The 25,989-nt window shown below is 31.1% G+C and overlaps 1 protein-coding gene across 2 annotated transcripts in view; it reads left to right on the top strand.

Moving 5' to 3' along the window:
• The first annotated feature begins 613 nt into the window (after positions 1–613).
• Positions 614–25,989, top strand: part of LOC136990839 (uncharacterized) — a 33,058-nt gene continuing 7,682 nt past the window's right edge. The window contains exons 1-9 of one of the 2 annotated variants that reach the window (XM_067289292.1): positions 614–769; positions 7,841–8,049; positions 15,751–15,852; positions 15,940–16,077; positions 16,177–16,272; positions 21,088–21,231; positions 21,775–21,870; positions 21,996–22,147; positions 22,221–22,319. In XM_067289292.1, the coding sequence (XP_067145393.1) occupies positions 7,897–8,049; positions 15,751–15,852; positions 15,940–16,077; positions 16,177–16,272; positions 21,088–21,231; positions 21,775–21,870; positions 21,996–22,147; positions 22,221–22,319 (980 nt within the window). In that variant the 5' untranslated portion in view covers positions 614–769; positions 7,841–7,896. Of the gene's footprint in view, positions 770–2,094; positions 2,268–7,840; positions 8,050–15,750; positions 15,853–15,939; positions 16,078–16,176; positions 16,273–21,087; positions 21,232–21,774; positions 21,871–21,995; positions 22,148–22,220; positions 22,320–25,989 lie in introns of those variants that run through there. The other variant, XM_067289291.1, reaches the window with a different exon arrangement.

Raw genomic sequence — 25,989 nt, 5'->3', positions numbered from 1 at the left:
AATATTTCGAACTACACTTGACCGTATTAATTAAGGACTAAAGATGGTGGCAATTACTTCGAATGTGGTACTCGTTTAATAATTCGTCGCTAAAATATCCATCGAGTTATTCACGCTTTATTACAACAAAATGTATCGAATTATTGACGTATTTCCGGTAAATTCTTCATAATCAATACTTTTATTACGTATTACTTTCGAAATAATCATTTTTTATATGAAAATTTTGACGAATTTCCGAAACGAATTAGTCCGAGTATTTTCAAAATTATAGATGCTACACACATAAATTAGAATATTCGTATTAATGAGGATTATATCGTATCAGCTCATTATTTTACAACATAATTTTAATTTCACATTTCCACGTTTACAAGTTAAACAAAAGATTGCACAAAATCCAACGATTAAATACGGGCGCATATCATCTTCAAAAAGGAAAGAATTGGCGCCTGCGGAACAGCTTCAAAGATGTCACACAAATTAATTAATGAATCGTCCTAGATACAATATAAATAAACGAATTCACGTCACTGAAAATAAATATTGTCTGGTTCTTATCAAAAGCGCGATTCACGGTTTCATTCGTTGCTAAATGTAAACGTCGTGTCGAAATCGTACAATTTCTTATAAACATTTCTTACATTCGCAGTTATTAAATATTTAATCATTATCTACGCAACGAGGTTCGAGAATCATTTTTTACGTAATTAATTTTTAATATTCAAAATTGTCCGTGCACGAACTTTGAATGAATGAAAAACAAAAGGTTAGTACTTTTCGTTTTAATTTGTCTATTTCGCCCTGTGGGCACTAAGGGAGCCTTTCTAGTAAACCCATTAAAGGTTCGACCGAAAGATAAGGGGTGGGACCAAATGTATTCGTACGGGACTAACCCCGAAAAGTCCCTGGGTTTTTGACCATTCTGGAATCAATCCTGGATCTTCTAAAGTGGTAGGCTACCACCTTAACCGCTCGGCTATCCGATCGTCTCGACTTATCTTCTTCGAGATTTGTAGAAAGATATCGAAATTAATATTTTTATGATTCGAAAACGATAGAAACCAATAAATTTGGGTATTTTTTGCTCTGCGAACGTTAAAAGAGATTCTCTATATTCATTTTGAGTTCGGCTAGGTTCGTAATGAACACGACGGACGGAGAAGACGTATCCAGGCAAATTAACCACGAAAATTTCTAGGATTCGGGACAGAACTCTAATTTGGACCCGCAGAACGGCAAACTGATATCTTTACCACATCGGCTCTTTAGCCACCAATAGTTGGATTACTTAAATCTAATTTTTTGTAGAAAAGTCGTTAAAGTTTGCCTCTTCTTTCCAGCTTGATTATTAATTTACGGCATACATTGCATTTAAGCAGGGGCGGATCTAGGTTTTTCGGGGCCTAGGGCTTATTGAAGTCCGATGGGGCCCCATTTTTTGTTAATACAAATAATACTATAAATTATCATTATTAATATTAACTAGTTTTTACAATACGACAAGTGCTCGTTGTTAATAAAAAACGTATTGAAAAGTTATGATAATAATTCAATTTTTGTGGGCCCTTGACACTCCGGGGCCCAGAGCTTAAGCCCTATTAGTTCCTATATAGATCCACCCCTGCATCTAGGAAAGCTTTCCCACTCAACCTAGAGGGAAATGATGTGATTTTTCACACCAGAGAGTTACTAAATCTATGTACGAAACTTATCTGTAAGTCTATGTTAAGTGTTCGAACCGTAGACACGCACGAAATTTTAAAAAGAAGCCGACACAATGCTTTAATACGAACTACAATCGTGCCGATGTCTTGTCTCCTATTATCTCCTTGGATGGTGCTGACGTCATTACGATCTTGGTCTTTTCTATTTCATTCTAATTCCGCCGGGTGACGTCGATTCTATGGTTAAAAAACATACGGTCGACGTCATAACAATTTCTTCTCGACGTCATCCGTAAATGGATCCCGAAATAAAATTAATTTTTGTTAGAAAACGAGTTGCGGTTTTTACGCGATTTAAAAAATTGAGTAGACGGCAATCTCTAACTCCGAAACGAAACTTAATTACGTCATTTCGTCCTTCGCCGATCGTCAACATCCGGTGCAGTTGCACCCGGATTGCGTCGAAGTGCGTGCTATCCCATGAGCCCGTAGTCTACATTAGTGCATGTGTACCGAAGTGACTCGATTACAATGGAGAAGCTTCAAAAAATTGTTTATATTCGAATTATAAGTTAGTTTTCGTCATTGTCATGAATCCTTGTAAGTTTTTAATAATGTTGTCATTCGCTTTTAACCTAAAAATTCAGAATTTAATGCTTTTTATATGGAAATTAGTAGAAAATTGGTCGACATCGTTCTTCTCGATCGAAAATCTCGACTATAAATCGTCCGGAGATTCTTTTTTTTTTTAATTATTTTTAGGTCGTAAGGTTTCGTTCTTGCATTTTGTGCAACGTTCTGACGTGTGTTCCGACACTCGACGTCATAAATCTTGTGACAATTCAAAATGAAAGTCGACCCTTCTCGGTCTATGGATTATTACCGAAGAGTGTCACCACCACAAATGCATACAATAGTCAGTGGCGCCCAACAAAGAAAAAGGAAAACACTGGAAAATTTTCTAGAAATATTTTCGTAATTAAAATTCGTTCTTTTATTTGTATCGGTGCTTCTCAAAGTGAGTGCCGTTGACCCCCGGGGGCCAACGTCGCCCGGGTGTGATAGGAGGCGACGGGACGATAGGCTTTTTGCCTCCTACCCCCGTTCTGCGTATGTGGGCCCTCGCCCCGTGTATGCAGAACGGGGCATTACTAATAACGGTCGCAACCGAGGGGGATGGCGATCCAAAAAGTTCGAGAAGCACCGATTTATATCGTGTCGTCTCTTCTTTTTCTATACTACTTACAAATTGTCGGTCGCATAAGGTGAGGGATTTCATTGAATTTGCATTGAAAACAATTTTATTTGTTAGAGTTGGCTCTCTCGGAGATTAAATCCAGAGTTCGCTGCCGAATGTATTAAAATGCAAAATAAATTCTAAATTTCGTCCAAATCTTTGTTATTTTCGAGTATTAACGGTATTACTCTGTGTTAAATTTTCAATAAATTTTTTAAATGGGAAAAAAGTGGAAAAAATTTCTATATTAAGTATCGTTGTCACCCAAACGAAATTGTAGACCAAAAACTAAAGCTTTATAAGCCAAAAAACAAAGTATTAAGGGTCTAGGAGTGATCTTTTTAGAGATTTTCTGCACCGGAGTTTTCTTTGTCCCTTCTGACCGTTCGTAAATGCTCAAAAAATGGTTTCTTTTTACTGGTTCCTTTCGACCGTTTGCTAGGAAGAACCTGATAATTTGTAGATTATGAGATGATCTTGGAGCAAGAATGATCTGTGTTAGTGAATTAATGAGAACTTTTACACACTATTTCCCTTTTTTGTTCTTTTTGGTCAAGTTTGACTTGGATCTGTATTGCGTTAGATAAAGTTGCTTTTAAGCAAGCTCCACATACTAAGGCTATAACACCAAAAACCAGACTTGGATCGCTCTTGCTCTGAGGTTGCCATATGTATATTGTGGAAGGTTGTAACTTGTGAAGGGTCACTTCTTAATTATAGTTTATTTTAGAGAATGTAACTTCTTAATCACTTCTAGTAGAGATGGCCTACAAGAGCAGAAAAATGTGCAGACTGTGCAGATGCCAATAGTTTTGGTAGACAAACTCCTGCCAATAGATACTTCTATGGGTACAGTGAACAATGATCTAACAATTTGTTAGTATCGTTCCAGTTATTGGTGATATTTGTTTGTCTGAACAATGATCCTCATTAAATTTTTCAAATATATGTGCCAAATTTGGACCAATAATTTGGTAAACGAAGGAGAAAAGTTTTAAAAAAACTAACTTTTATTTATTAGAGATTCTTCAGTTCTGGAGGATAAAATTATAAAAATCTGAAACCTCTAAGATAAATCTGCCGAGTCTGAAAAATGGTTTGTCAAAGCATTATAAAAGTTAAAAGCTGAAAAATTAGAATAATTATAGTCATAAAAATGCTTAATTTGATATAAAATTGTAGAATTTTTGATTGATTAGAAACAATTAAATTTATTTTGTAATATATGTTGACAATATATAGATGTAGTTATACAGTAAATGTTTTTTAGTACGTCAATCAAACTGTATTAAAAATTAAGCTACTGTAGGGAGTCGGCAAAAGTTTGAAAGGAGATCGACGAGCAAATTAGATACATATTGTATGAGCATACATTATATTTAAATATTATTTAATTATTTAGTAAATACAATCATTAGCAATTTTTGAAAACATTTTCACTATCATTTTCAAAACTTTCCAAATATAAAAAAAAATTTACTAAAAGATTGTGTGCGCATAAATACCTGGTGCATCAACTTCCGTGTAGCCTTTTTATTCCGAAAGTTCCGAAGATCGACCTTCAAAACGATTTTCGAGGTTGTCGAAAGGTCTTGCTTTTCTATAAATGAATATGTATGTCACTAGATTAACAAAATTAATATATCTTCAGTACTTTTGGAATGAGAAGAGTGCAAGATACTTTTGACTGACCTGTCTATGTATGATTAATTGTTCCGTTACTGGTTTCTGTGGATTTCTTTAAAAACCTAAAGTTATTGGCTTTTTTCAGTAACTTATCACAAATTTTAATGTCTGTTTTTATCGATAAGTATTTGCGAAATAGTACTTACAAAGTCCATCTGTATTATTGTGATAAAATTGATAATGGATTTCACTTTTAATCCACTAGACCTGTACTGTACCTAGAGGTACATATTTTGGGTGCAAAAATTCAAAATAATAATAAGAAAATGATGAAAACATAATTTTACGTAGGAACAATTTATAAAGGAATTTGCATAAATTAAAAACTTAAATGGGGGAAAAATAAGGCATGATCGGTCAAGTAGTATTTATATAAGAATATACTGTATTTTTCACAAACACAGTGTAGTAATAATGGGTTTTCAACAGCAATGTCCTTCACCTTTGACATTTCGAAAATGACATTTAAACATTCTGTAAAAATACAGTTATTGCAAAATTAAAATAATTGAATAAAATCATTCGATGCAAAAGTGGCACTGTTAGTTTAGGGACCGGCATATTTTGGGCTAGAAGTGTCATATATATAAATGCATCACTGAATAAAATGAAATATTTTATAGAGAGAGAGAAATTTAAGAATAAGTTTGGTTTAGTATCAGTCATAATTCACAAAATAAAATTTCTATAGCCAATGCTAATTTCAAAGATATATTAAATAGTTGGCATCTGTTTTCTGCTGTATTAAGTATAATTTTTCTATTTATTAATTTATTTGGACAAATAAATTGGTCCAAAGGCATAAGTGACAATGTCTGTACTTTAAGCTAGTTTCAATAATATAATTGCTAATTTTAATTATGAATTTACAAGTGGAAAATTTACACTTATTTTTAAAATATTCATGTAAAAGATGCCTTTTTATGTCAGGAACTGAAATAATCTCTCTATTCAACAATGATGATTGTAACATGAAATTTTGTTCATTTACTCAAATTCACAATTTACGAGCTCGAAATATTACATTGTTTATCGGATGCCTAAAAGTATCTTTCTGATAAATCAACCAAATTGACCCAAAACTTTAAATCAAATAATGAAATTTTCCTGGACTTTACTAAAATATTAATTCAAAATTAATTCATAGTTACTTTATTTTCACAAATTGTGGAATTTGTGTATTTTTCACTCTTTCTGTCTTTTTGCTCTGTGCTCTGTAGTAAGAAGGCCTTTCGTTCGACACTCGTCGTGGGTTCGGCCAGGCTTACTATGGGGGCGGAGGACGTCGAGGAAAGGAATCTGACGTAAGGATCGGACCTCTCCCAAAAATTTTCTAAGATTTTCAACCCAGATTTGAACGTAGGTTTTTGGATCGGCAGACCGACGTCTTTATCGCCTCGATTGTCCGGCCGTCGATTACGGGTTTTGTACCCTTAAGATAAATGTTTCTTCTAGATATTTTTAAAAAATGAATTATAATTCTTAAAATGTGATGACAATACTAACAATCTATAGCCCAAATTATGTAATAAATTAAGGATATAGATTAATCTGTAGTTTTAAAAGCCTGTGATATTTAGATATTTGTTCACATGTTTTTGAGGCAGTTAAGTTTAAACAATCATCTTTAGTTTTATGCTTAAATTTTTACAATCGGCACTAGACTACGATGCTAATATACTTTAAATCGAAACTATCGGCGCTCGTAGAAAGTGTCAAAAGTATACATTTTAAAATTAGTTTGTATTGGGGTGGCATTCATTTGTCGAGCAATATCCGTTATAAAAATGAATTCTTAACATTATTTACTTTGTAGTGCATAAATACAAATTTTTTAACAATGTTTAACATATTTAGAATCATTCATTTTAAATTACAAGTGAAAGAAAGTTTGAGTTTTCATGAATACTCAAGCAATAATATAAATTAATCTAATAAATCAACTGTCAGTGTTTTGATTGCATTTAATTTTTTTGGCCTTGTATGAATGGTTAAAATTTTCAATTAATCATGTAAAAAAAATGTTTGTTTTGATTGAAAACTCCTTTATCTGTAAACACACGATTTGGGTCAAGGGAAATGATTGTCCTCTTTACTTACCTTTAACAAATGTAAAATAATCTAGCATTTATTTTAAGCACTAAAAAACCAGAAATTTTTTAAGATAAATATTCCTGATAGAATTGAGTTTTAAATATTATTCAATTCTCTGTTTAAATTACAAAGACTTGATTTTATTTTTATATTATTATTTATAATTAATAAATTTAGTTTTGGATTTTTATGTGGAAAGACTTAGAAGTTGTGATATTTTCTGAATTTGTAGACTTTGGCATGTTCCAAGATATGTGTCGCTCAGTTTCTAAGTAATGAAGCAATATGCATTTTCTGTAGCATGCATCTTTATAAAGTCTTAAAGTTACATACATTTTTTCTTTAATTATTCATTCATTAGTATCAAGAGTGAGGCTAATTTTCGGCTGGAACGTAACAGTATGGGTCTACTATTTTTCAAAAGTCGCATACAAAATTTCAACCAGTAAAGCATGATTTTCTTATTTCAAATTTTAAAGTTTAAAAAGTTTTTAGATGATGTATTTTTGCAAATTGTGGACTTTGATAGCATTTAATTTTGAAACCATTTTGTTTATAACTTTGAAATTTTGACTTTTTAAGGATTTTAATAAATTACTGAATTTCAAATAAATGTATGGAATTGTTTACTTTTCACAATTTATATTTCTTGGATTTTTATATGGTAAACTTCATAAAGAAGTAATTTAAAGTCAAATCTATATATTTCAATTCATTGACATTTACATTTTTGTACAACAAAATTGTTACCTTTGCATTTTTTCTGATTATTTGAAAATTTAATTTAATGTTGATTAATCTGTCACAAAATTTTAAGTTAAATGTTTTCGTAATATTTTATATTAATAAATTGTTGTCATCCAGTATTATATATAAAATTAATAAATAAACTATTCTATTTTATATATAGTACTGGATAAGTTTAAGGCAGTGGTATTCAATCTATGGGTCGCAACCCCATTTGGGGTTGCGGAAAATTACCTTGGGGTCACACTGTTAAAATGTTCGAATACCATTGATTGAAGGTATTTTAACATTATGTAAAATAATTTAAAATTATTGTGTAAAATTATTTATTTTAATATATAAATTTAAATAAAGTATTTAAATGTAGCATATTTTAATTTTTAGTGATTTTTGCATTTTTTTTTTACAGTTTTGATAAAGGAATTTCGATAACGTAAGTGGCTTTCGAACGGCACTTATCTCAGAATGGTCGGATGTGGCACGCCTACTCCCTGCATTTCGTACGCTTATCCTTTATTGAAAACATCTTCCATGCACAAAATGCCAGATTACAATTACACCTGCAGTAATAACTGCTCTGGACATGGCGACTGTTACGACGGTATCTGCCTCTGTGAGGTAAGATTGGGAACTTAATCTCCTAAAAGATTTAAATAGAGAAATTTGAGATAACGACCAAGATAAAAAGTAAACTATATTAGGATTCTGTACGACGTAATTAGATGCATTAGATTACGTCGTAAGCAAGAAAGACAGAGTTGATAAAGATAGTGGTATCAGTTTTGAAAGTGAAAGCAAAGATATCTATAAACATTTAAAAATAATAATTTAAATACAGTTTTTAACCTGAATTAATCTTCTTTATCTTCCCGAATTGGAAGATTTAATTGGTGACAGAAATGAGTAGAAAAAAGCTCCATAATAAATTAAAATTTTTAAACTGTTTATGTCGGAGCTTTTATTTTACAAAGACCGATCTATTTAGATTACAAAACTTTCACGTTCACGGTACAAATTATTCTAAAATACAAAGCAAAATTCTTTAAAGTTCTAATTTAAAGACTGCTATTTTATAGTCACCACTATATAAATACTTACACTTAACCAGGATGATCAGACTTTTAAGTTAGATAATCCTTAAAAGTTTACTTTAAAAATAGACTTGGTAATGCAGAGAGTCGGTTGCATTTAACTAACTTGTATGTCACCAGTTTGTTTGTTTGTTTAGAGCTTCAAATGTTGTTTCAGTGATTACAGTAAATAAATATTTAACATTTAACCATTTTTTGCAGTGTGTGGGAAGGCAAGGCAAGGCAGCTTGTGACATTAAAAAAGATAGATCTACTATAATTTATATTAATGCAAATAAATCTTTCATTCGATTGCTTTGTATATTAGTATAACACTATAAACTTCAAAAATTCTTTATAACCAAACAAAAATTATTTTTATTTTGAAATAATTAAATTAGTTTACCTTCAATATATATTTAAATTTAGCAGATTTATGTTGTATATATTATTTTAAATAAATTTGTTTAGAACAGCAAAATACAGTATTATACTTCAAAAATCAGATAAAATAAAATTAAAAGATACATTAAAAACATGATTAAATATCTTTAGGTAATAAATGTAAAGTGATATTAGTTGAAAACAATTATATATTTTGATGACCTTTAAAAAATGTAATTTAAAATTATTTTTCTATTCAATATTTCTATATGTAACTTATTGGCAATATTAAAAGAAGAAAGCCTACCTAGAAAAACATACTAAGAAACGAGGAATATTCTCTTCCACAATTGAACGTAGAGGAGAGACTGAATCGAAAAAAAGGCACAAGACAGAAAAAGTAAAATTTCCTGGGTAGATAAGATCAAGAATTGGACAGGATTAACCACCAAATCCTTGATTAGAGTTGCTAGAAATAGAGAAATTTTTTGCTAAATTGTCACTGACCTACTTAGGAAAAACATTCTAAAAAATAATGTTGCATTTATTATTATGTGCTATAAAATATTGAAAGCAGAAATTGAACTAAATATGTGTATTTAATTTTAATTATTAAATAGTAATTTAATAATTGAATTTTTCCAAATATTAACATATTTTCTAAAATTCTAGTTTCTCAATCTATAAGACTTTCACTTCCCTTTTTAGTACCTTTATGGTACATCTGCATCTAAAACATGGACAGTTTTCAGTTCTTCTCTAGCGTAATTATCTAAAAATATTAGCATATTGTTAGAGAGAATGATTAGAAAGTGTAATAGAGTTGTTTAGAAGACATTTGATATCATTGATTATTACACTGCTCCAATTACATTAAATTCTAATTCCATTTTATGAAATTATTTTCACTAAACTTAAGAAATCATTCTTAGAATTTTCAGCTATTTTGGCCCATCTTCAGAGAATTCTGTTTAAAATATTTAAAATTTACTTTTGGTTTCTTTTTTTGAAAGTAACCAAATTCTCTGAAAATGAATTGAAAGATTTGAAAATACTAAAGACTAAAATAAGATCATGAAAAATGCAAATTGTGAAGAATCTGACTTCTTTTCTTTTTCCTGGATAGATGTATATACTTTATAATCTTCCAGCTTTTATGAATTTGCAATTTCAAGACATCAAACTGACAGTAAAAAGGTCACAAAACAAGAAAAAAACAGGAAGTTGAAAGACAAGGAACAGAGGCAAAATAGTACCAATTCCAAAAACAAAAGTGTATACTTTTGTTTTTGGAACTGGCATTTGATTAGCATATACAGACTATTTTCTATGGCATAAATGAGCTAAGATTGGTCAAAGTACAAATTGTAGAGGTGTCAACTCACTCTATTTCTATGAGACAAATTCTTCATTATGTAAGAATTGTCGTTTGACATAGAGGTTGTCGACATTGGAGGTTCCATTGTATTTTAAACTGGTTTTACTATTTTTAAAATAGGATTAAAATATATATTGATTAACTAACTTTTAGGCCATCCCATAACTCGTCAGGCCATTCCCTACTGTTTTAAATTACAGGTAAAAGAAAAGAAAATTATGGAGGAAAAAACTAAAAAAACCATTAAAAGTATGTTGTAAAGAAACAATGAAAAAAATGAAATTTGTAAATTGACATTTTGAATAAATTAAAGTTGCCAACCTGAGAAAAGCAAATGGATTGACAAGTGAAATGTAACAGCTACAGCTTTTTAAAGTATTGGTCTAGTGTCCTGCTTCTTGTTTTTAGTGAACGCTTCTAACATGTAAGAGTCTAGGAAAAACATTATGTAATATTCAGGTCAATACAATACATTAAAAAAACATACATATGTATGTACTGTACCTGAATATTACACAATGTTTTTATTACAATATTATATGTGTGTATATATTGTAAGTGTGGTGTGTGTGTGTGTATATATATATATATCATCATCAGCTTCAGTTTATTCTACCATTTTAAATTATGGTGTAGCCTCCTTTGCATAATTGTCCTCCATTTGTGACCATGTTTGTTTATCATTTGCTTCTCTCCACCATGTTGTACCTGCTTGTTTCTTTATGTCAGCATTTCTCAACCCCCAGGTTGAGAAATGCTGACATAAAGAAACCTCCCAACGACCCCCTTGGGGGTTGCAGTGATATTAAAGGGGGGTCACAAGTCAATAATGAAATCATTTTATGAGAAAAAATTATTTATTATAAACCTATAAATGTTTTACTTACAATAAGTACACATGTAAAGAAAAGAAATTAATGTGATGGTTGCATTTGTTTTTCATTTAAAATTTTCTCCATACATGGATCAAATTACAAAGAGCACGTACACGTCGAGCTGGAACTTGTAAATTGCTCGTGTACGTACACGTCATACATGCATGTTTGTACCCGTCGCTATAAACGCAGCGACATGAAATAATAGGAATAGTTGTATTACATTTTTTGTACTGTCGATATTTTCTTAATGTATAAAATTAGTGCAATGTGATTATATAATATTTTAAAAAATTTACATTTATAATTATAGTCAAAATTCAATTAGTAATAGTAAGGCTTACTGTTATTATTGCTTTTGGTGGGAGTCGTGAAATATTAAATTTATTTATATTTACTATTTGGGGGGTCACGGAGCTAAGAAAGTTGAGAATCGCTGCCTTATGTCATAGTCCCATCTTAAGTTTGGACGTCTTTTGGGTCTCTTGATTCCCCATGGATACCACATCGTAATTCTTGTGGACCATCTGTTGTCAATCCTTCTTGCCAGATGTCCTGCTCATTGCTATTTGAGAGATTTAATTCTGTGGATCACATCAGTTATCTGGGTTTTCTGCCTAATCCACTCTATTCTTTTGTGATCTCTCTTAGTTATTCCTAACATACATTGCTCCATTGACCTTTGGGCAACTTGGAGTTTTACTGTTATTTCTTTACTGTTAAAGTTTCACATTCCTATATCATGACTGGTAGTATGCATTGATCAATAGCTTCTCTCTTCAGGTGGATTGGCATTTTAGACCTGAAGATTTCAGAATTTCGTCCAAATGTAGTTCCATTCTAGTTTGATCCTCCTGTTGATTTCTGGAAATCATGAGCCAGATTTGGGTATTACTTGTCCCAAGTATATACAGGGTGAGTTTTTTATCTTGAGACTATGAAATAACTTAATTGGATCACATTATTTTGGGAAAAAGGTATAGACAAAAGTTGTAGGGTTTTGAAGGCTAATCAATTGGTGACATTGGATGTGACCTTGACGTTGACCTTCAAGGTCATTTGAGAGTCAAGTCTGTTTTTTTCAATGGAAACACATATTTTTGATCCTGGCAATGGAAAGAGCAGGAAATTTCACAACTGGATATACCTTTTTACCTTATGGTCTCGGTCAAAGGTCAAGATTATTTTAAGGTTTAAATTATAAGCTTTTTCTAATGGGATACCATACTTTTTATTACTGGAATAGACAGGGAGATAAAAGTTACATTTACATGGAAAGAGTGGGAAATTTCACAATCAGACATGACCTTGAGTACCCCAAATTTGATTTCTGAAGGTCATCTCAAGCGTGATTATTTTAAGTGCGATTCAACAAATGCATTGAAGTGGAAGGGCATCATTTTGAACATTTGTTATAAAATTTTTCCTTGAAACCAACGTCTGAAGCAATGGTGAGAAGTAGTGACTCATCAAAAACAAGTATGGCGATAGTGAGAGGCAAGGGGACTCACTGAAAATAAGTACCTCAAAGGGAACAGAAAACTACTACAACCACATCATTACTCCTGGGTAGTGCTAAAGGTAATGAATGCTTTTAAAGGTCAAAGTAATAAGGTCATGAAAAAATGTAACTTTTATTTCCCTACCTATTCCCAGTAATAAAAAGTATGGTTTCCTGTTAGAAAAAGCTTATAATTTAAACCTTAAAATAATCTTGACCTTTGACCGAGACCATAAGGTCAAAGGTATATCCAATTGTGAAATTTTCCACTCTTTCCATTGCTGGGATCAAAAATATGTGTACCCATTGAAAAAACAGACTTGACTCTCAAATGACCTTGAAGGTTAACGTCGAGGCCACATCCAATGTCATCAATTGATTGGCCCTTCGAAACCCTACAACTTTTGTCCATACCTTTTTCCCAAAATAATGTGATCCAATTAAGTTATTTCACTGTCTCAAGATAAAAAAACTCACCCTGTATATTCAACTACCATTTCTAGTGTAATTTTATTTATTTTTATGTCTTGATTGTCTACCAGTTCATTGTATATGGCTTTTGTTTCTGCCAAGTTCATTTTAAGGCCAATTTCATTGCTAACTTTGTTTAAATCATTGACTAGTTCTTGTAATTCTGCAGGATCTTTAGCTATCCGAATGATGTTGTCAGCAAATTTTAGATGGTTCAGGTGTTCACCATCTATTGATATACCTTTGTTCTTCCAGTCTATTTTATGGAATACATTTACTAGGGTTGCCATGAAGAGCTTGGGTGATATTGAGTCGCCTTGTTGAATGTCTTTGGTTGTGGGAAATTCTGAAGTGTCGTCATATATTTTTACTTTAGCTTTTGCTTTACTGTATATGTTGGCTAGAGTTTCTATGTATGGTTTGTCAATGCCTTGGTTGGTTAAAGCTTCTATTAATGCTCTGGGATATTTGGAGTTGAAAGCCTTTTCAAAGTCAATGAAGGCCATTGCCAGTGGTATTCGATATTCACTGATACAACTGAATAATTCTCTCGGTGTTTGTATATGATCTATTGTACTGAAACCACGTCTAAAGCCAGCCTGTTCCCATGGTTGTGCAGCATCTAATGTGATTTTTAATCTGTTGTTGATAATCTTTGTAAATATTTTGTATATAATTGGGAGTAAGCTTATGGGTCTATAATTTTTAATGTCCTCTTTGCTGCCCTTCTTTTGGATGAGTAGTATATTCACACTGTTCCAATGATCTGGTATGCACCTTGAACTCAGACATTCTGTGTATATATTCACCAAGATTTTCCATGTCTTTCTGCCAGCATATTTCAACATTTCAGCTGTTATTCCATCATTACCAGCTGCCTTACCATTTTTCATAGTTTTGAGTGATGATTCTATTTCTTTCATAAGAACTTCTGGGATGTTTTCTCCATTGTTAAGTGCTTCTTCTCTAAGTGTCTCTGGGGCTTTCCATCTGGTGTCTCGAGGTCTACCCATCTGGGTCTACAGAGAATGAGGGTCGTGTTTTTTCTTGTATTATGTCATGCAGGGGTTGGTGAGGCATACCTTACCATGCTGCTTCAGTGTGGGTTGGCAAGGGGCAAGTGATGAAGTGATGACATCCATTGGTCTTGCCATTTACCCGATGAACGTTTGTCTAACTGCAGGGTTTATATCCCGGGCAGTGGGGTCGCCACATTCCTGTGCCACACACACACACACACACACACACACACATATATATATACACTCATACATACATGCATGCATACATACATGCATACATACATACATTCATACACTTACAATATTACAATATGATAAAAGGTGTAGAACTTTGTAAAAAAGTAGAAATACCAAATGGAGATTGCTTATTTATACTGCTTTTAAATCCACTGTTAGTCAACTGATTTTTTTTCCTAACCAATCACAGCAAGAAATTTAAAATTTTGGGAAGATGTAATCATCAAATTAAAATACAAAATTGTTTACAGATGAAATTTGTATGCCAATCAAAAGCATAATTTCTATTTCTGAATGTTAAATGAGTGGGAATTCAAGGAAATCTGTTAGAAGTTGTTTAACTGTCTATACTGGAACTTATGATAAACATAAATTTCATTTGTAATCTAAATTTTCAATTTCGAAGTTCATTAGCATTGGGCCACTAAATTAATTAATTTTATAAATTTCGGTATTAATTCCTTATGTCAATAATATGAAACATTACACTAAACTTCTGTTGAGAAATGATCTGCCTGTACCATTGACCAGACCAGAAAGTAGTTCTCAATTAAAACCAAGGAATATTAAAAGAAAAAATGGGTATGGAAATTATTAAAAATACTGAAAGGTGATAAGGGCAAACATTTCCATAGAGCAAACTACAGGGTAAACAGAGGAGGGAAAGACAAATTGCCAAAAGGTATACGGTTGGCATATATGAGATAGTTTTTTTTTGTTGTTTGTATATTTTTAAAATTGAAATTTATCTTATTGTTTAAATAAAACATTAATAAAGAGAATTTGATTAATTTATTTCCAAGCGTTAGTGTTAATGGTGACATCTTCCATATACGATTTTGCCCGAATTTAAAATTGTTAACAATATTTCAAGCGATTAAATAATTAATATGAATGATATAAATTGATATTAAGTACATAAAGAGAATTTAAATCTATCAAATTTTTATCAAAAACCTATGTATATTGATATCAGATATATTGATAATGAGATATCAAGTCCCTCTTGGTGTGCCTGGTATATTTGATTTTTAAGTACTTCGGAGTCTTGCTTGGGTAATGTGCAGCTCCCGGCCAAGATTCTTCAAATAAGCTCATATACACTTTATACAAAATGAAGTAGATAAGTTTATTAGATAGGTGATTTTAATTTATTTCTGGTTTTAATATAAAGGATTTTTAACGTTTAAGACTGAATTTTGAGTGAGTGCTTCAATTTATATCTACAGAATTTGAATTATGTCATAAATAAATTTGCAAATGTCTACAAAGCATTTGTAAAATTATAGAAAAATATGTTTGCGTAACTATTATATTAAAGTTTTAAATTTATTACTTATAGTTTATGTAAAGTTTGTTTTAATTCGGAAGATTTTTCCAGGTTCAGTATAGCGGAGGGAATTGCACCGATCCAAATTTAAGCTACTTCATTGCATTTTCCACAATATTCTATATAATATCTGTTGTTTCTTTCATTCAATTAGTAAGTCATTTTTGTAAGTCATTGGATTAAATATGGAGTATTTCTATAAAATGTATATTTATTTCTTTTTAAATTTGATTTGTGTAGTTATTATGCATCAAGGCCGAATTCGGACGGATGAAGACACCTTCGGTTTTGAGAGCATGCAGAGTCACTACCCAGAAGGCACTCTATCTTCTCGTCGGAATTGCCACGGCTATCAGAGGATTCTATTTCTCTTCTCCCGTAAATTGACAAAATTATTTTGTTTAAATTTATTCTAAGAAAATATTTTAATGTAGAGAGCACGACATAGTCTGTATTGATGTCGATACTTATTTTTAGGATATTGCTGCTCTTCAGTGGGCTTCGAGCCTGATGAGTGCGTATTATCCCGTTCTACTTACGGGATCGTCCTTGATCGTTTGTTTTTGGGCCGAGGTAAGTGTAGAGCAGTGATTCTCATCTTTTTTTTTGTTACGGTACACTTTTAATAATTTAAAAATTTGGTGGCACATGGTGGCACACACAGTTACTTCGGTAAGTACTGCAGGATGATCGTTGGCATCACGACAGTGATTTTTAAACACAGTTGGTTATTTAGGTCACATTTTCAAAATGCCTTGGTAACTACTGACAGCTAACCGGTAACATTGGTTACAATTTCCAAAGGCCCTAGGAAGGTAGAACCGATTGAACTACTTGTCTGACATCGCTTATGTATGGTGGAACACTTCAAAAAATCTTTTGGCACAGTGGTTGAGAATCACTGGTGTAGAGTACGGCAGCACATTTTACTTGGTTTTTAGAAACAAATAGGATGTAGAATCGTCATTATATTTTATACAAAGGACATATTGTATACTTGCTATAGAATAGTAAACTCAAATAACTATAATGTATTAATTAGAAAAACACCATAACATACAGAAAGAAAAGAAGTTTTTAAATGTAAATTACACTTAAAACATTGATTCGTAACGGAAACTTTCCATTCGACTGTATTTTCTTATAACTTCTAAAGCCTGGTTTGGCTTTATTCATTTGGTTTAATGAAATGCTATATTATTGGGCTATAATAAGGCTAATTTTAAGAATTAGGTATGAAATAATTTGACAAGAGGTAGGCAGTTGTACTGCCATCTTGTGGTAATTATTAAAATTATAATAAATTAAATTAAATTAAGAATTTCTGTAAGAAAATCAACCCAGAGTGGCATTCACACTTGCAACTCCTGCTTACCATTCAGATAAATTTGCAAATGTCTGTGAAAAATGTCTACAAAGCATTTGTAGAATTATAGAGAAAGTTTTGTTTCTATTATATTAAAATTTTGCAGGCATTGCAGGAACAAGTTCTGCTTTGGGCCAATTCTTTTCTTCCAGAAATTCTAAATTAAATTTGTTATAATTATTTAACTTATCACAAAATGCCAACCTAACCACCTACTTCTTGTCTAATTCTGAAAATAAGCATTATTAAACTGCTGATGATACAGCAGTTTGTTTGGTTTGGCTTTAATTAATAATTAGGTTTGTGAATTTATTCATATATCTATAAGTTCTGTTATTTTCTATAATTATATTGATCATTATACTTATAATTAATAATATAAATAGCCAGAGAACATTACTGCTCTTACTTAATCTTAAATAAACAGGTTTTTGTAATGGTATAATTAAAAGACTAGTAAAATAAAAGTTTGAAAAACTTATTATTTATCAATTGCCAGTCTTTCAAACTTGCTTAAAACATAAATATTAAAAATATTTTTTACTAGTATTACCATATTTGCTCGCATATAGGACGAGGCGTGACTTTAAAGATCAAAATAAAGAAAATTAGATTTACTAATACAATTCTAATTTTATTTGTTTAATCATTAATAAAATATCAAATGCACGTAAATTCACACATTGTCCCGCAAAAATTATGACATTTTAGACTTTAAAGAAAAATCTTGTAAAATTGACAACATGATTTATTCATGTAAAGCTGGACGATGGGGAACCTTTTTTGCCAGTTCTTAACAGTCGAATCCATTCTCTGTCGATTACATTTGTGAGTTTCTCCAAATTCTGATTTCCAAATAATCATCTGTTTTCACATGGGAATGGATTAAAACTTATATCGGGCTCCCGTGTGATTTTGGAATTTTAATTTGGAATTCAATTCAAAAGCTTTGCTCTTTCGATTACTATTCATTTTTACTCCTGACAATACACAAGAACGTTTGAAACGACCCAGATAAAATACTTTTGTTTTTAAACACCAGAAGGTGAGCTTCTGATAAAAACTGCGAATACATGGTTCACAGAAATTATTGCAAAAACAGAAAAAAATCCTTCACTTGAGCGTATAGGACGATCTAGGTTTTAGAAGCAGTGAAAAATGAATAAAAACTTTGTCTTATATGTAAGTAAATACGGTATATGTTCTATTCAATGATATCTTGGGTCAGTAAGAATGTCTATAAACTAAAATGATATAACCAAATATTATAAGCTTCATACCGCATAAATTGTAAAATAATTAGTGATATTTTACATGATAATTTATCATTCTATAAGTAGCATTCTGTATCTGAGAAAATTATCATAAGCAAAACTGAAACTAAAAACTGAGTTGTGAGATGGCTTGAATCTTTCCTGTATTAGTAACTAATTCAGTTTTGATTTAGTGTGTAGTTGTTGTATAGTTTATAGTAGTTTTCTACAGTTTATAGTAGTTTTCTACTTGCTTGCATAGGAAAGAAGGTTCCTTTTAAATCAAAAAGGATCAAAATTAATAAATTATGTAATTTATTGAGTCATTTTGTTTGTCATAAAAAGTAATTTATTATATACCTAACAAATAATATACATATAAACAATAACTAAATCTGATTTTTATAATACCTAAATATCTACATAAAGGTATGTAATTTGATCTAAAGGTAGACAATTAGGACACAATCTTTTGTTAATATTAAGTATAATTTACTTTTACTTTTACAACTCTGAAGGAACAGATTTATTTGGAGCAAGACTTCAATCTACAACCTCTGTTTATTGTGTGGGCATATTAATGGTTACACTAAACTTTCCTGGAAATGACTTAGAACGGAACTCAAACTCCATAATTACAAGTTGTTTTTTCCTAATTTTTCTAAATTATTTAATTTCAAAAATTAATTTCTAATTAATATCAGTAATATATTATGCCTTTTGTCCACTTTGGAATTTTTGTGCATTAGAGCTTGTTATATTGTGGGAAGAGAGAGACAATTTCTAGGTAAAATACCTTTAATGTAACATGATCCTGTATGCCACTACATTTTAGCATTTAGGGACAAAGTCTGTCTGATTCTCTTCCCTTGGTATAACAAGTCCTAGTTCACAAGAAAGTCTAAAATGGATAAAGCCATAATATATAAGTAACTAAGGACAAGAAACACGTATCAAAATAATATCAGTAATGTGTATCATAATGCAAACAACTGCAATGCAAATAGGATTTTATATGCATGTAAAAAGTTGCTAGTTGTCACCACTTATTTAAAACAAGAAACAAAAATAAAACAATAAAGAAATGCAGATAAACGTTTAGTTTGGTAATTGTCTATAAACATCACTAAGTTCGGTGTATTAATAATAAACGAAACAATCACCATAATTAATTGGGTTAAGTAAGTGCTGTTATTAATGATTAACTATTAAGTAATTTTGCACTAGAGATAAGTGTTAGGCACCATCTTCTATTAAATTTAATAATTATAATATTTACTAATTAATTTAGAATATTCTGGAAGAAAACAATTGACCTGGAGGGGTACCCACAACTCTCACTTACCATTTGGATTCATTGCCAATTACGCTACCTGGACCTCCATCTGATTGTCAATGCATCCAAATGGTAAGTGGGAGTTGCAGGTACCATTCCAGGTCAATTCTTTTCTTCCAGAATATTCTAAATTAATTAGTAAATATTATAATTATTAAATTTAATAGAAGATGGTGCCTAACACTTACCTGTAGTACCAAGCTGCTTAATAGTTAATTGTTAATAATAGGAGGATTATGTTACATTAAAGATGTTTTACCTGGAAATTGTGTGATTTGCTTCCCTCAGTGTAACAAGTCCTAGTTCACAAGAAAGTCCAAAGTGGACAAAGACATAACATATATAAGTAATTAAGGACAAGAAGCGTGTATTTAAATTAATAATAGCACTTAATTAACCAAATTTAATTATGACGATTGTTTGGTTTATTGGTAATTGTCATTGTGGGTATTCTGCAGATGAATGGTATGTACTATTAATATTATAAAGCACTCAGCAAATCATTATAGATATACGTACTTAACACCTTACTCTTGCCAAGAAAAAATATATTTATTTGCAACAAACAAACAAACGTTTTCAGCCTGATTCACAGGCCATCTTCAGGCTTAGTATTCCAAGCCTGAAGATGGCCTGTGAATCAGGTTGAAAACGTTTGTTTGTTTGTTGCAAATAAATATATTTTTTCTCGGCAAGAGTAAGGTGTTAAGTACGTATATCTGTATGTACTATTTGTGATATTTATTATTTTCATTAGAAATGATAACGAGTTCATTATGAAAGATAAATTTTTAATTAATAAATATGCAAGGAATTGTCATGGCATGTTTTCAAAAATAAAATCACTCAGTTTAAAATTAGACAGTTTAGAGTCATAAATATCTGAGCCCATACAGACATCTACAGGCAAAATGTAGAGAGATGCTGTAAGAAAGACCACTTATAATGCTATCTAGAAATTTTTCACATACAAATAAGATCTTAAATAGTTAATAAGTAAGTAAATGAATTACTTATGTATTGATAATACTGTAATATAGAAATTGGGCATTTTTATTTTTAAATATTTTAAACTGCTATTGTTTTTGGTCTATTAATGAAAGTGTTGTAAATTTAAAACAACAAATCATAGCAAAAAACAAAACTTCAAAAACTTAAGTATTTCTTCTGTAGAATCATATAATCTATTTTTAAGGTTTCTTGATAATCCATTCTTACTGCTTATTTCTTTGGATATTATGCAAACACACTTTCTCTTCATTTTACAAATCTGTGAAATTATTGGGAATTTCATAACTCTACAAGCAATTTAGTTATGAAATGTTTTCTTGAGTTTTTTTATAATTGAAACCTCAAATTATTTCATTTTTATTCTTTATAACATCATTACACGTTAAGAGTTTTTATTAAAAAGTGGAATTTTCATATTTCAGGTTTTTCATGTTAGAGATCTTTGTTTAGATAATCCGAGATTTCTAACCAAGTCGTTCCTAGGGTTCATTACGTTTAATATAATAACTTATTCTCTTCTTTTGGCCGAATTGTTATTGCTTCAGTTTACTGACTCTACGGATAAGGTAAATTATTAAATTTATTTTTATGTTTTAAAAATAAATTAACATCTAATTTTATTTAAACAATAATGACCATACAAAAATTTTTGGATCAGTTTTAATCTTTTGTTTTTGTTTTTTTTTTTTAAATTCAGCCAGAGATAGATGGTATACAACTTGATGATAAAACACGAATCTTTATGAAAATGATCAATGATAGGACATTAAAAACACGTACACCTGACAGACCTTTTAGTGCAGGATCTGGCACCAACTACACACGGCACTAAAAGTTTTAACAATATCAATCAGGTCTCAGTTACACTTAAAGGTTGAAAAAACCACTCTGGAGTCTCTTGGTGAAAATTTGAGAATTAAACAATACTTGCAGAATTACATTATGTCAGTCATTTTAATGAAGATTTGTCTCTTGTCTTCAAGTTTTAAACTATCTGTCTTCAACTGGATTTATAAAAAGGATTTAAATTGACCCAAAATATTTGTATGGTTATTGTTTAAATATGTAAATAATCCTTAGACAAATGTAATCTAATTTTATGTTTACAGAGCTTATTCACCAGTGTATTCAATGCTTGTTATGCACTCTTAATGTTAATTGTCATTGGATTTTTTCTTTTTTATGGTGTTGAAGTCTTTTTCAAAGTGAGTATGGCAATTACATCTTGCTATTTATATAATCTAGAAACTTAAAAATATAAATTTGATATATTAAAATCTACATAGTAGATATTTAGTACTAAGTAAACATTTCTGTTTAAAATATCAAGGTTCGAGGAGGTTTTATTCGTAATCCCAGTGCGCCCACCAATACTTCACAACTTCATCAGTCTCGATTCGGTTTGCTTTCTCAGGCATTTTTATTAATTATAACTGTCGGATTTATTGTTTCCGATGTTTTAGGAAGCTGTTGGAAAGACAAGTAAGGTTTATTTCTACTTAAAACCATAATAAGATACCTTTAAAAGATTGTAAGTCAACGTTTTAATTTGCAGAGTTCCTGTGTTTAGTCGAAATTTCCATCACGTTCTGTTTAGAGTGGTCGAAATGGGAGTTGCTCTATGGTTTCCCTGTGTCTTATGGAACTGTGTCAGGTAATTTTGTTTTTTTCTGAATTTATATAAAATATATAAATTTATACCAGGATAATAATTTTTTAAAACATGAGATGATCCATTTGGGTGGGGGATAATTTGTAAGTTGTGTCATAATTAAGGCTAGGACATCTAGGCACAATAAAACATATAAACAAGCAGGCAAAATAGACAAATTAGTAAACACTAATACTGAAAATAAAGCTTTTAGAGTAGATTCACTTGGAATATTGATTAGGAAATTTTTGCAGAAATTTACAAAAAAAAATTTTAAGGTTATTTAATTTATTAACAGGTAAATTTGCAGCTATTTTTTTTTTACTCTTTCTACCCTATGGGCACTAAGAGGGCCTCTTTTAGCAGGCCCATTATGGGTTTGGCCAGGCCTACCTGAGGGATGGGGACTGACATATCCGGTTGGAACAACCCCTGAAAAATTCCTGGGGATTTTTCGACCCATCCGAATTTGATTCCAGGTCCTCCAGAATGGTAGGCTGTCGCCTCCACTGCTCGACCATCTGGCCGTCCAGTATATTTGCAGCTAGCAATGCACACTCAAATTTTTGAGAACTTTTTATATGATGTTATGCATTTCTATTTTGCACAAAATTGGTTGGAGAGAAGTCTTCTCTGTGTATTGTTTATGCATTGTAATGACTTTAAGCTGATATGCTAGTTTTTGATATGTTACCTCTAATGAAAGTTTTTTTAACATTTTTTATATTTATAGGAAACTAGGGATTTTGCCTCCCAGCTGCCTATGGTGACCCAACTTCCCACTGACTTTGCCCACTTGTTTCCAATATAGATTATTTGTAACAAAAATTTCAATAATATGTATTCCTTTGTCTAATTTTGATTGAGGATTTTGTAATGCAAACTAAGTTTGGATTCTCTTCCAATTCTCTTCTGTATCTTTTATCTATGTTTATCCATATTACACAATGAAACACATTCAATAGACACCAGGCTTGACAGAAGAGGGATGTGTGCCCAAAACACATATCGGTACCTAAACAGCAAAATAAAGACAGATGTAGAGTAAAGCCTGATGTCTATCAAATGCGCTTCATTGTGCAATACAGATAAGTTTGGATTTGTATTTCAAAATGAATCCAAACTCAAATTCATTTGAGAAAACAGATTTTATTCAAACAAAATAATAACTTTCCTTCCAGATTTTCTTTATTGAAAATTGAACATAGAACAAATCATATTCCACAATTAAAAACATTTGTTGTTCAAACAAGTCAAATTTTTGAATATTTCACTGAAAAATGTTCCAATTCCATGGCTACATGGTTTACTTTGTTTGCTTGTTTCAGAGACTTGGCCCACTTGTTCCCAATACAGACTATTTTTAACAAAAGTTTTGTGACAATTCAACCCCTACCAGATGAATCTCCATTCATTTCGTTCCCTTCGCTGTTTCCCACATCGTGGGTGGCCAACCTTCCCATTCTTGCTCACTTCCTTAACCCAACCCAAATTCCTGCTCACTTTGTTTCCTTTGTGGCCCAACCCCCTACCCCTGCTTGCTTTGCTCAACCCTCAATTGGAGGATTTGCACCCCTCTCAGGCCACTACCTTCACTTTGCTCACATGGTCAAAAATTTTGTGGTGATTTAATTCCAGTTCTGCTGTTACTATTTTGGCTTTTTTTCACAACAGAAAGAAATTAAGACAGTTTTAAGCTAAGTATTTTGTACATATAGAATAGATAAAGATGATAATTACTTTGGTTCCCTTAATAAAAATAATACTAAATATAGTACCAAATAACGAGTTTAGAACAAACTTGACTGAATATGATTTTGCCATTAGTTGTAAAATTATAATTGTTACATGGGCTTCTTGTGACTAATCTAAAAGTGACCACTTAGACGATTTTACTTTAGGCATTGTTTCTTAAGTGCCATACACAAACATGTATGCTGAAATCTCAATTCTGTTTTTGAAGGATCATCTGAATACAGTGCTTAAGTGAAAACATTTATAATTGGAAACTGCCATTTTTTATGGATAAGCCAGACCTGACTGTGAGTCCACATTTAAGAGGCAGCTATGTGCACTTATAGATTAATTAAGTAAAAAAGTGAATGAAATATTTATTGTAAATATATTTACAATATAAAAGATGCAAAACTTTGAAAGTAGAGACAAAATAGAAACTGCTTATTTATACTGTTTTTAAATCACTGTTAGTCAACTAATGTTTTCTAATACATTGCAAAAATAAATCTAAAAATTTGGAAAGAGTTAATTTTCAAATTATAGTCTGCAATTGTTTACAGTTAAAATTTGCTGGTCAGTCAAAAGCATAATTTCAATTTCCAAATGTCAAATGGATAGGAATTCATGTAAATCAAATAGAAATGGTAGAAATGATAATGCAGTTACAGTGGAATCTCGCTTAACGAGCATAATTCGTTCGAGTCTTGCTCGTAGTGCGAAACACTCGTTAAGCGAAACAATTTTTCCCATAGAAATTAATGTAAAATACGATAATGCGTTCCACTCCAAAAAAATGCTCAAATGTTTTATGTATAATGTTTATTTTAAAAAAAATTGTATAATACAGTATACACTGTTAAGGAGCGCGAATCATCATCATCTTTTCTTCTAGCGCTGAATGAACCATCCTAGAATGAGAATTTGATTTGCAGAAACAAAAAAAAACACAGCTAATATGTTTGATAAACACTCCAAACAATATGCCAAATTCTTGGGTTATGTAAAGGCTATAATTAAATATTAGAAATTAATTAATTTGACTAGACGTAGGCAGTTATGTTTCCATCTCGTATTAAATTTAATAATTATAAACAGTTAGTTTTTGATTCAGACATTTCTAAAATTTAATTTGGAATTGGTTATTAAATTTAATGACCCAAGAATTTGGCATATCGTTTGGCATGTTTATTATATAACAGGCTATGGTTGTTGATGTTTATAAGTAATGTGTGTGAACATGAGTTTGGAAAAATATGTGATCGCAAGCGACACTAAGATGCTAGCGGAACGAGTGCTAAACGCAGACTGATGGAGCATGTCGCATGCGCGCAATTTGGGACTTCCCCTCTTCTCGTCACTCGTTATGCAAAATATCGCTCGTTAAGCGAGGCAAATTTTTACAATTTGTTTTGCTCATTATGTGAAATACTCATTGTGTGAGGTGCTCGTTAAGCGAGGTTCCACTGTACACTTAAAATTCAAAATACAAACAAATGAAGTCCAATGCTAATGACTTTAAGGTCTCTAGCATTGGACTGTTAGATTAATTAACTTTGCATTCATACATTTCTTTTAAGTTTCTACACTCAAAAACTATAACTGATTCTAATTGTTTTTGCTCTTCCTTTGATGAATAAATTATCATCTAATTGGCACTTTAATGAATATAAATAATTATGTTAACAATAAACATTATTAGTAGGTTTGATACAACTGTCAGGATTATAATTGTAAAATTAATATACAGTTTAAGACTATACAATAATGAGTCTTAAACTGTATATTAATTTTACAATTGTAGTCCTGACAGTTATATCAAATGTATATTTGTTATTTGAGCCATCACTGGAAAGACGTCTTGTAATGTCTTGCATAGTGAAGCGGATGAGCAACCTCTAATAAAAGGTCAGCTCTACCATAAGACTGTTATTTTCCT

This window comes from Centruroides vittatus, unplaced genomic scaffold (assembly GCF_030686945.1).
Source record: "Centruroides vittatus isolate TY-2023 unplaced genomic scaffold, ASM3068694v2 contig_1343, whole genome shotgun sequence".
In the NCBI taxonomy this organism is placed as follows: domain Eukaryota; kingdom Metazoa; phylum Arthropoda; class Arachnida; order Scorpiones; family Buthidae; genus Centruroides; species Centruroides vittatus.
The sequence above is the reverse complement of the archived record's forward strand: the minus strand, read 5'-3'. Positions and strand labels throughout refer to the sequence as shown.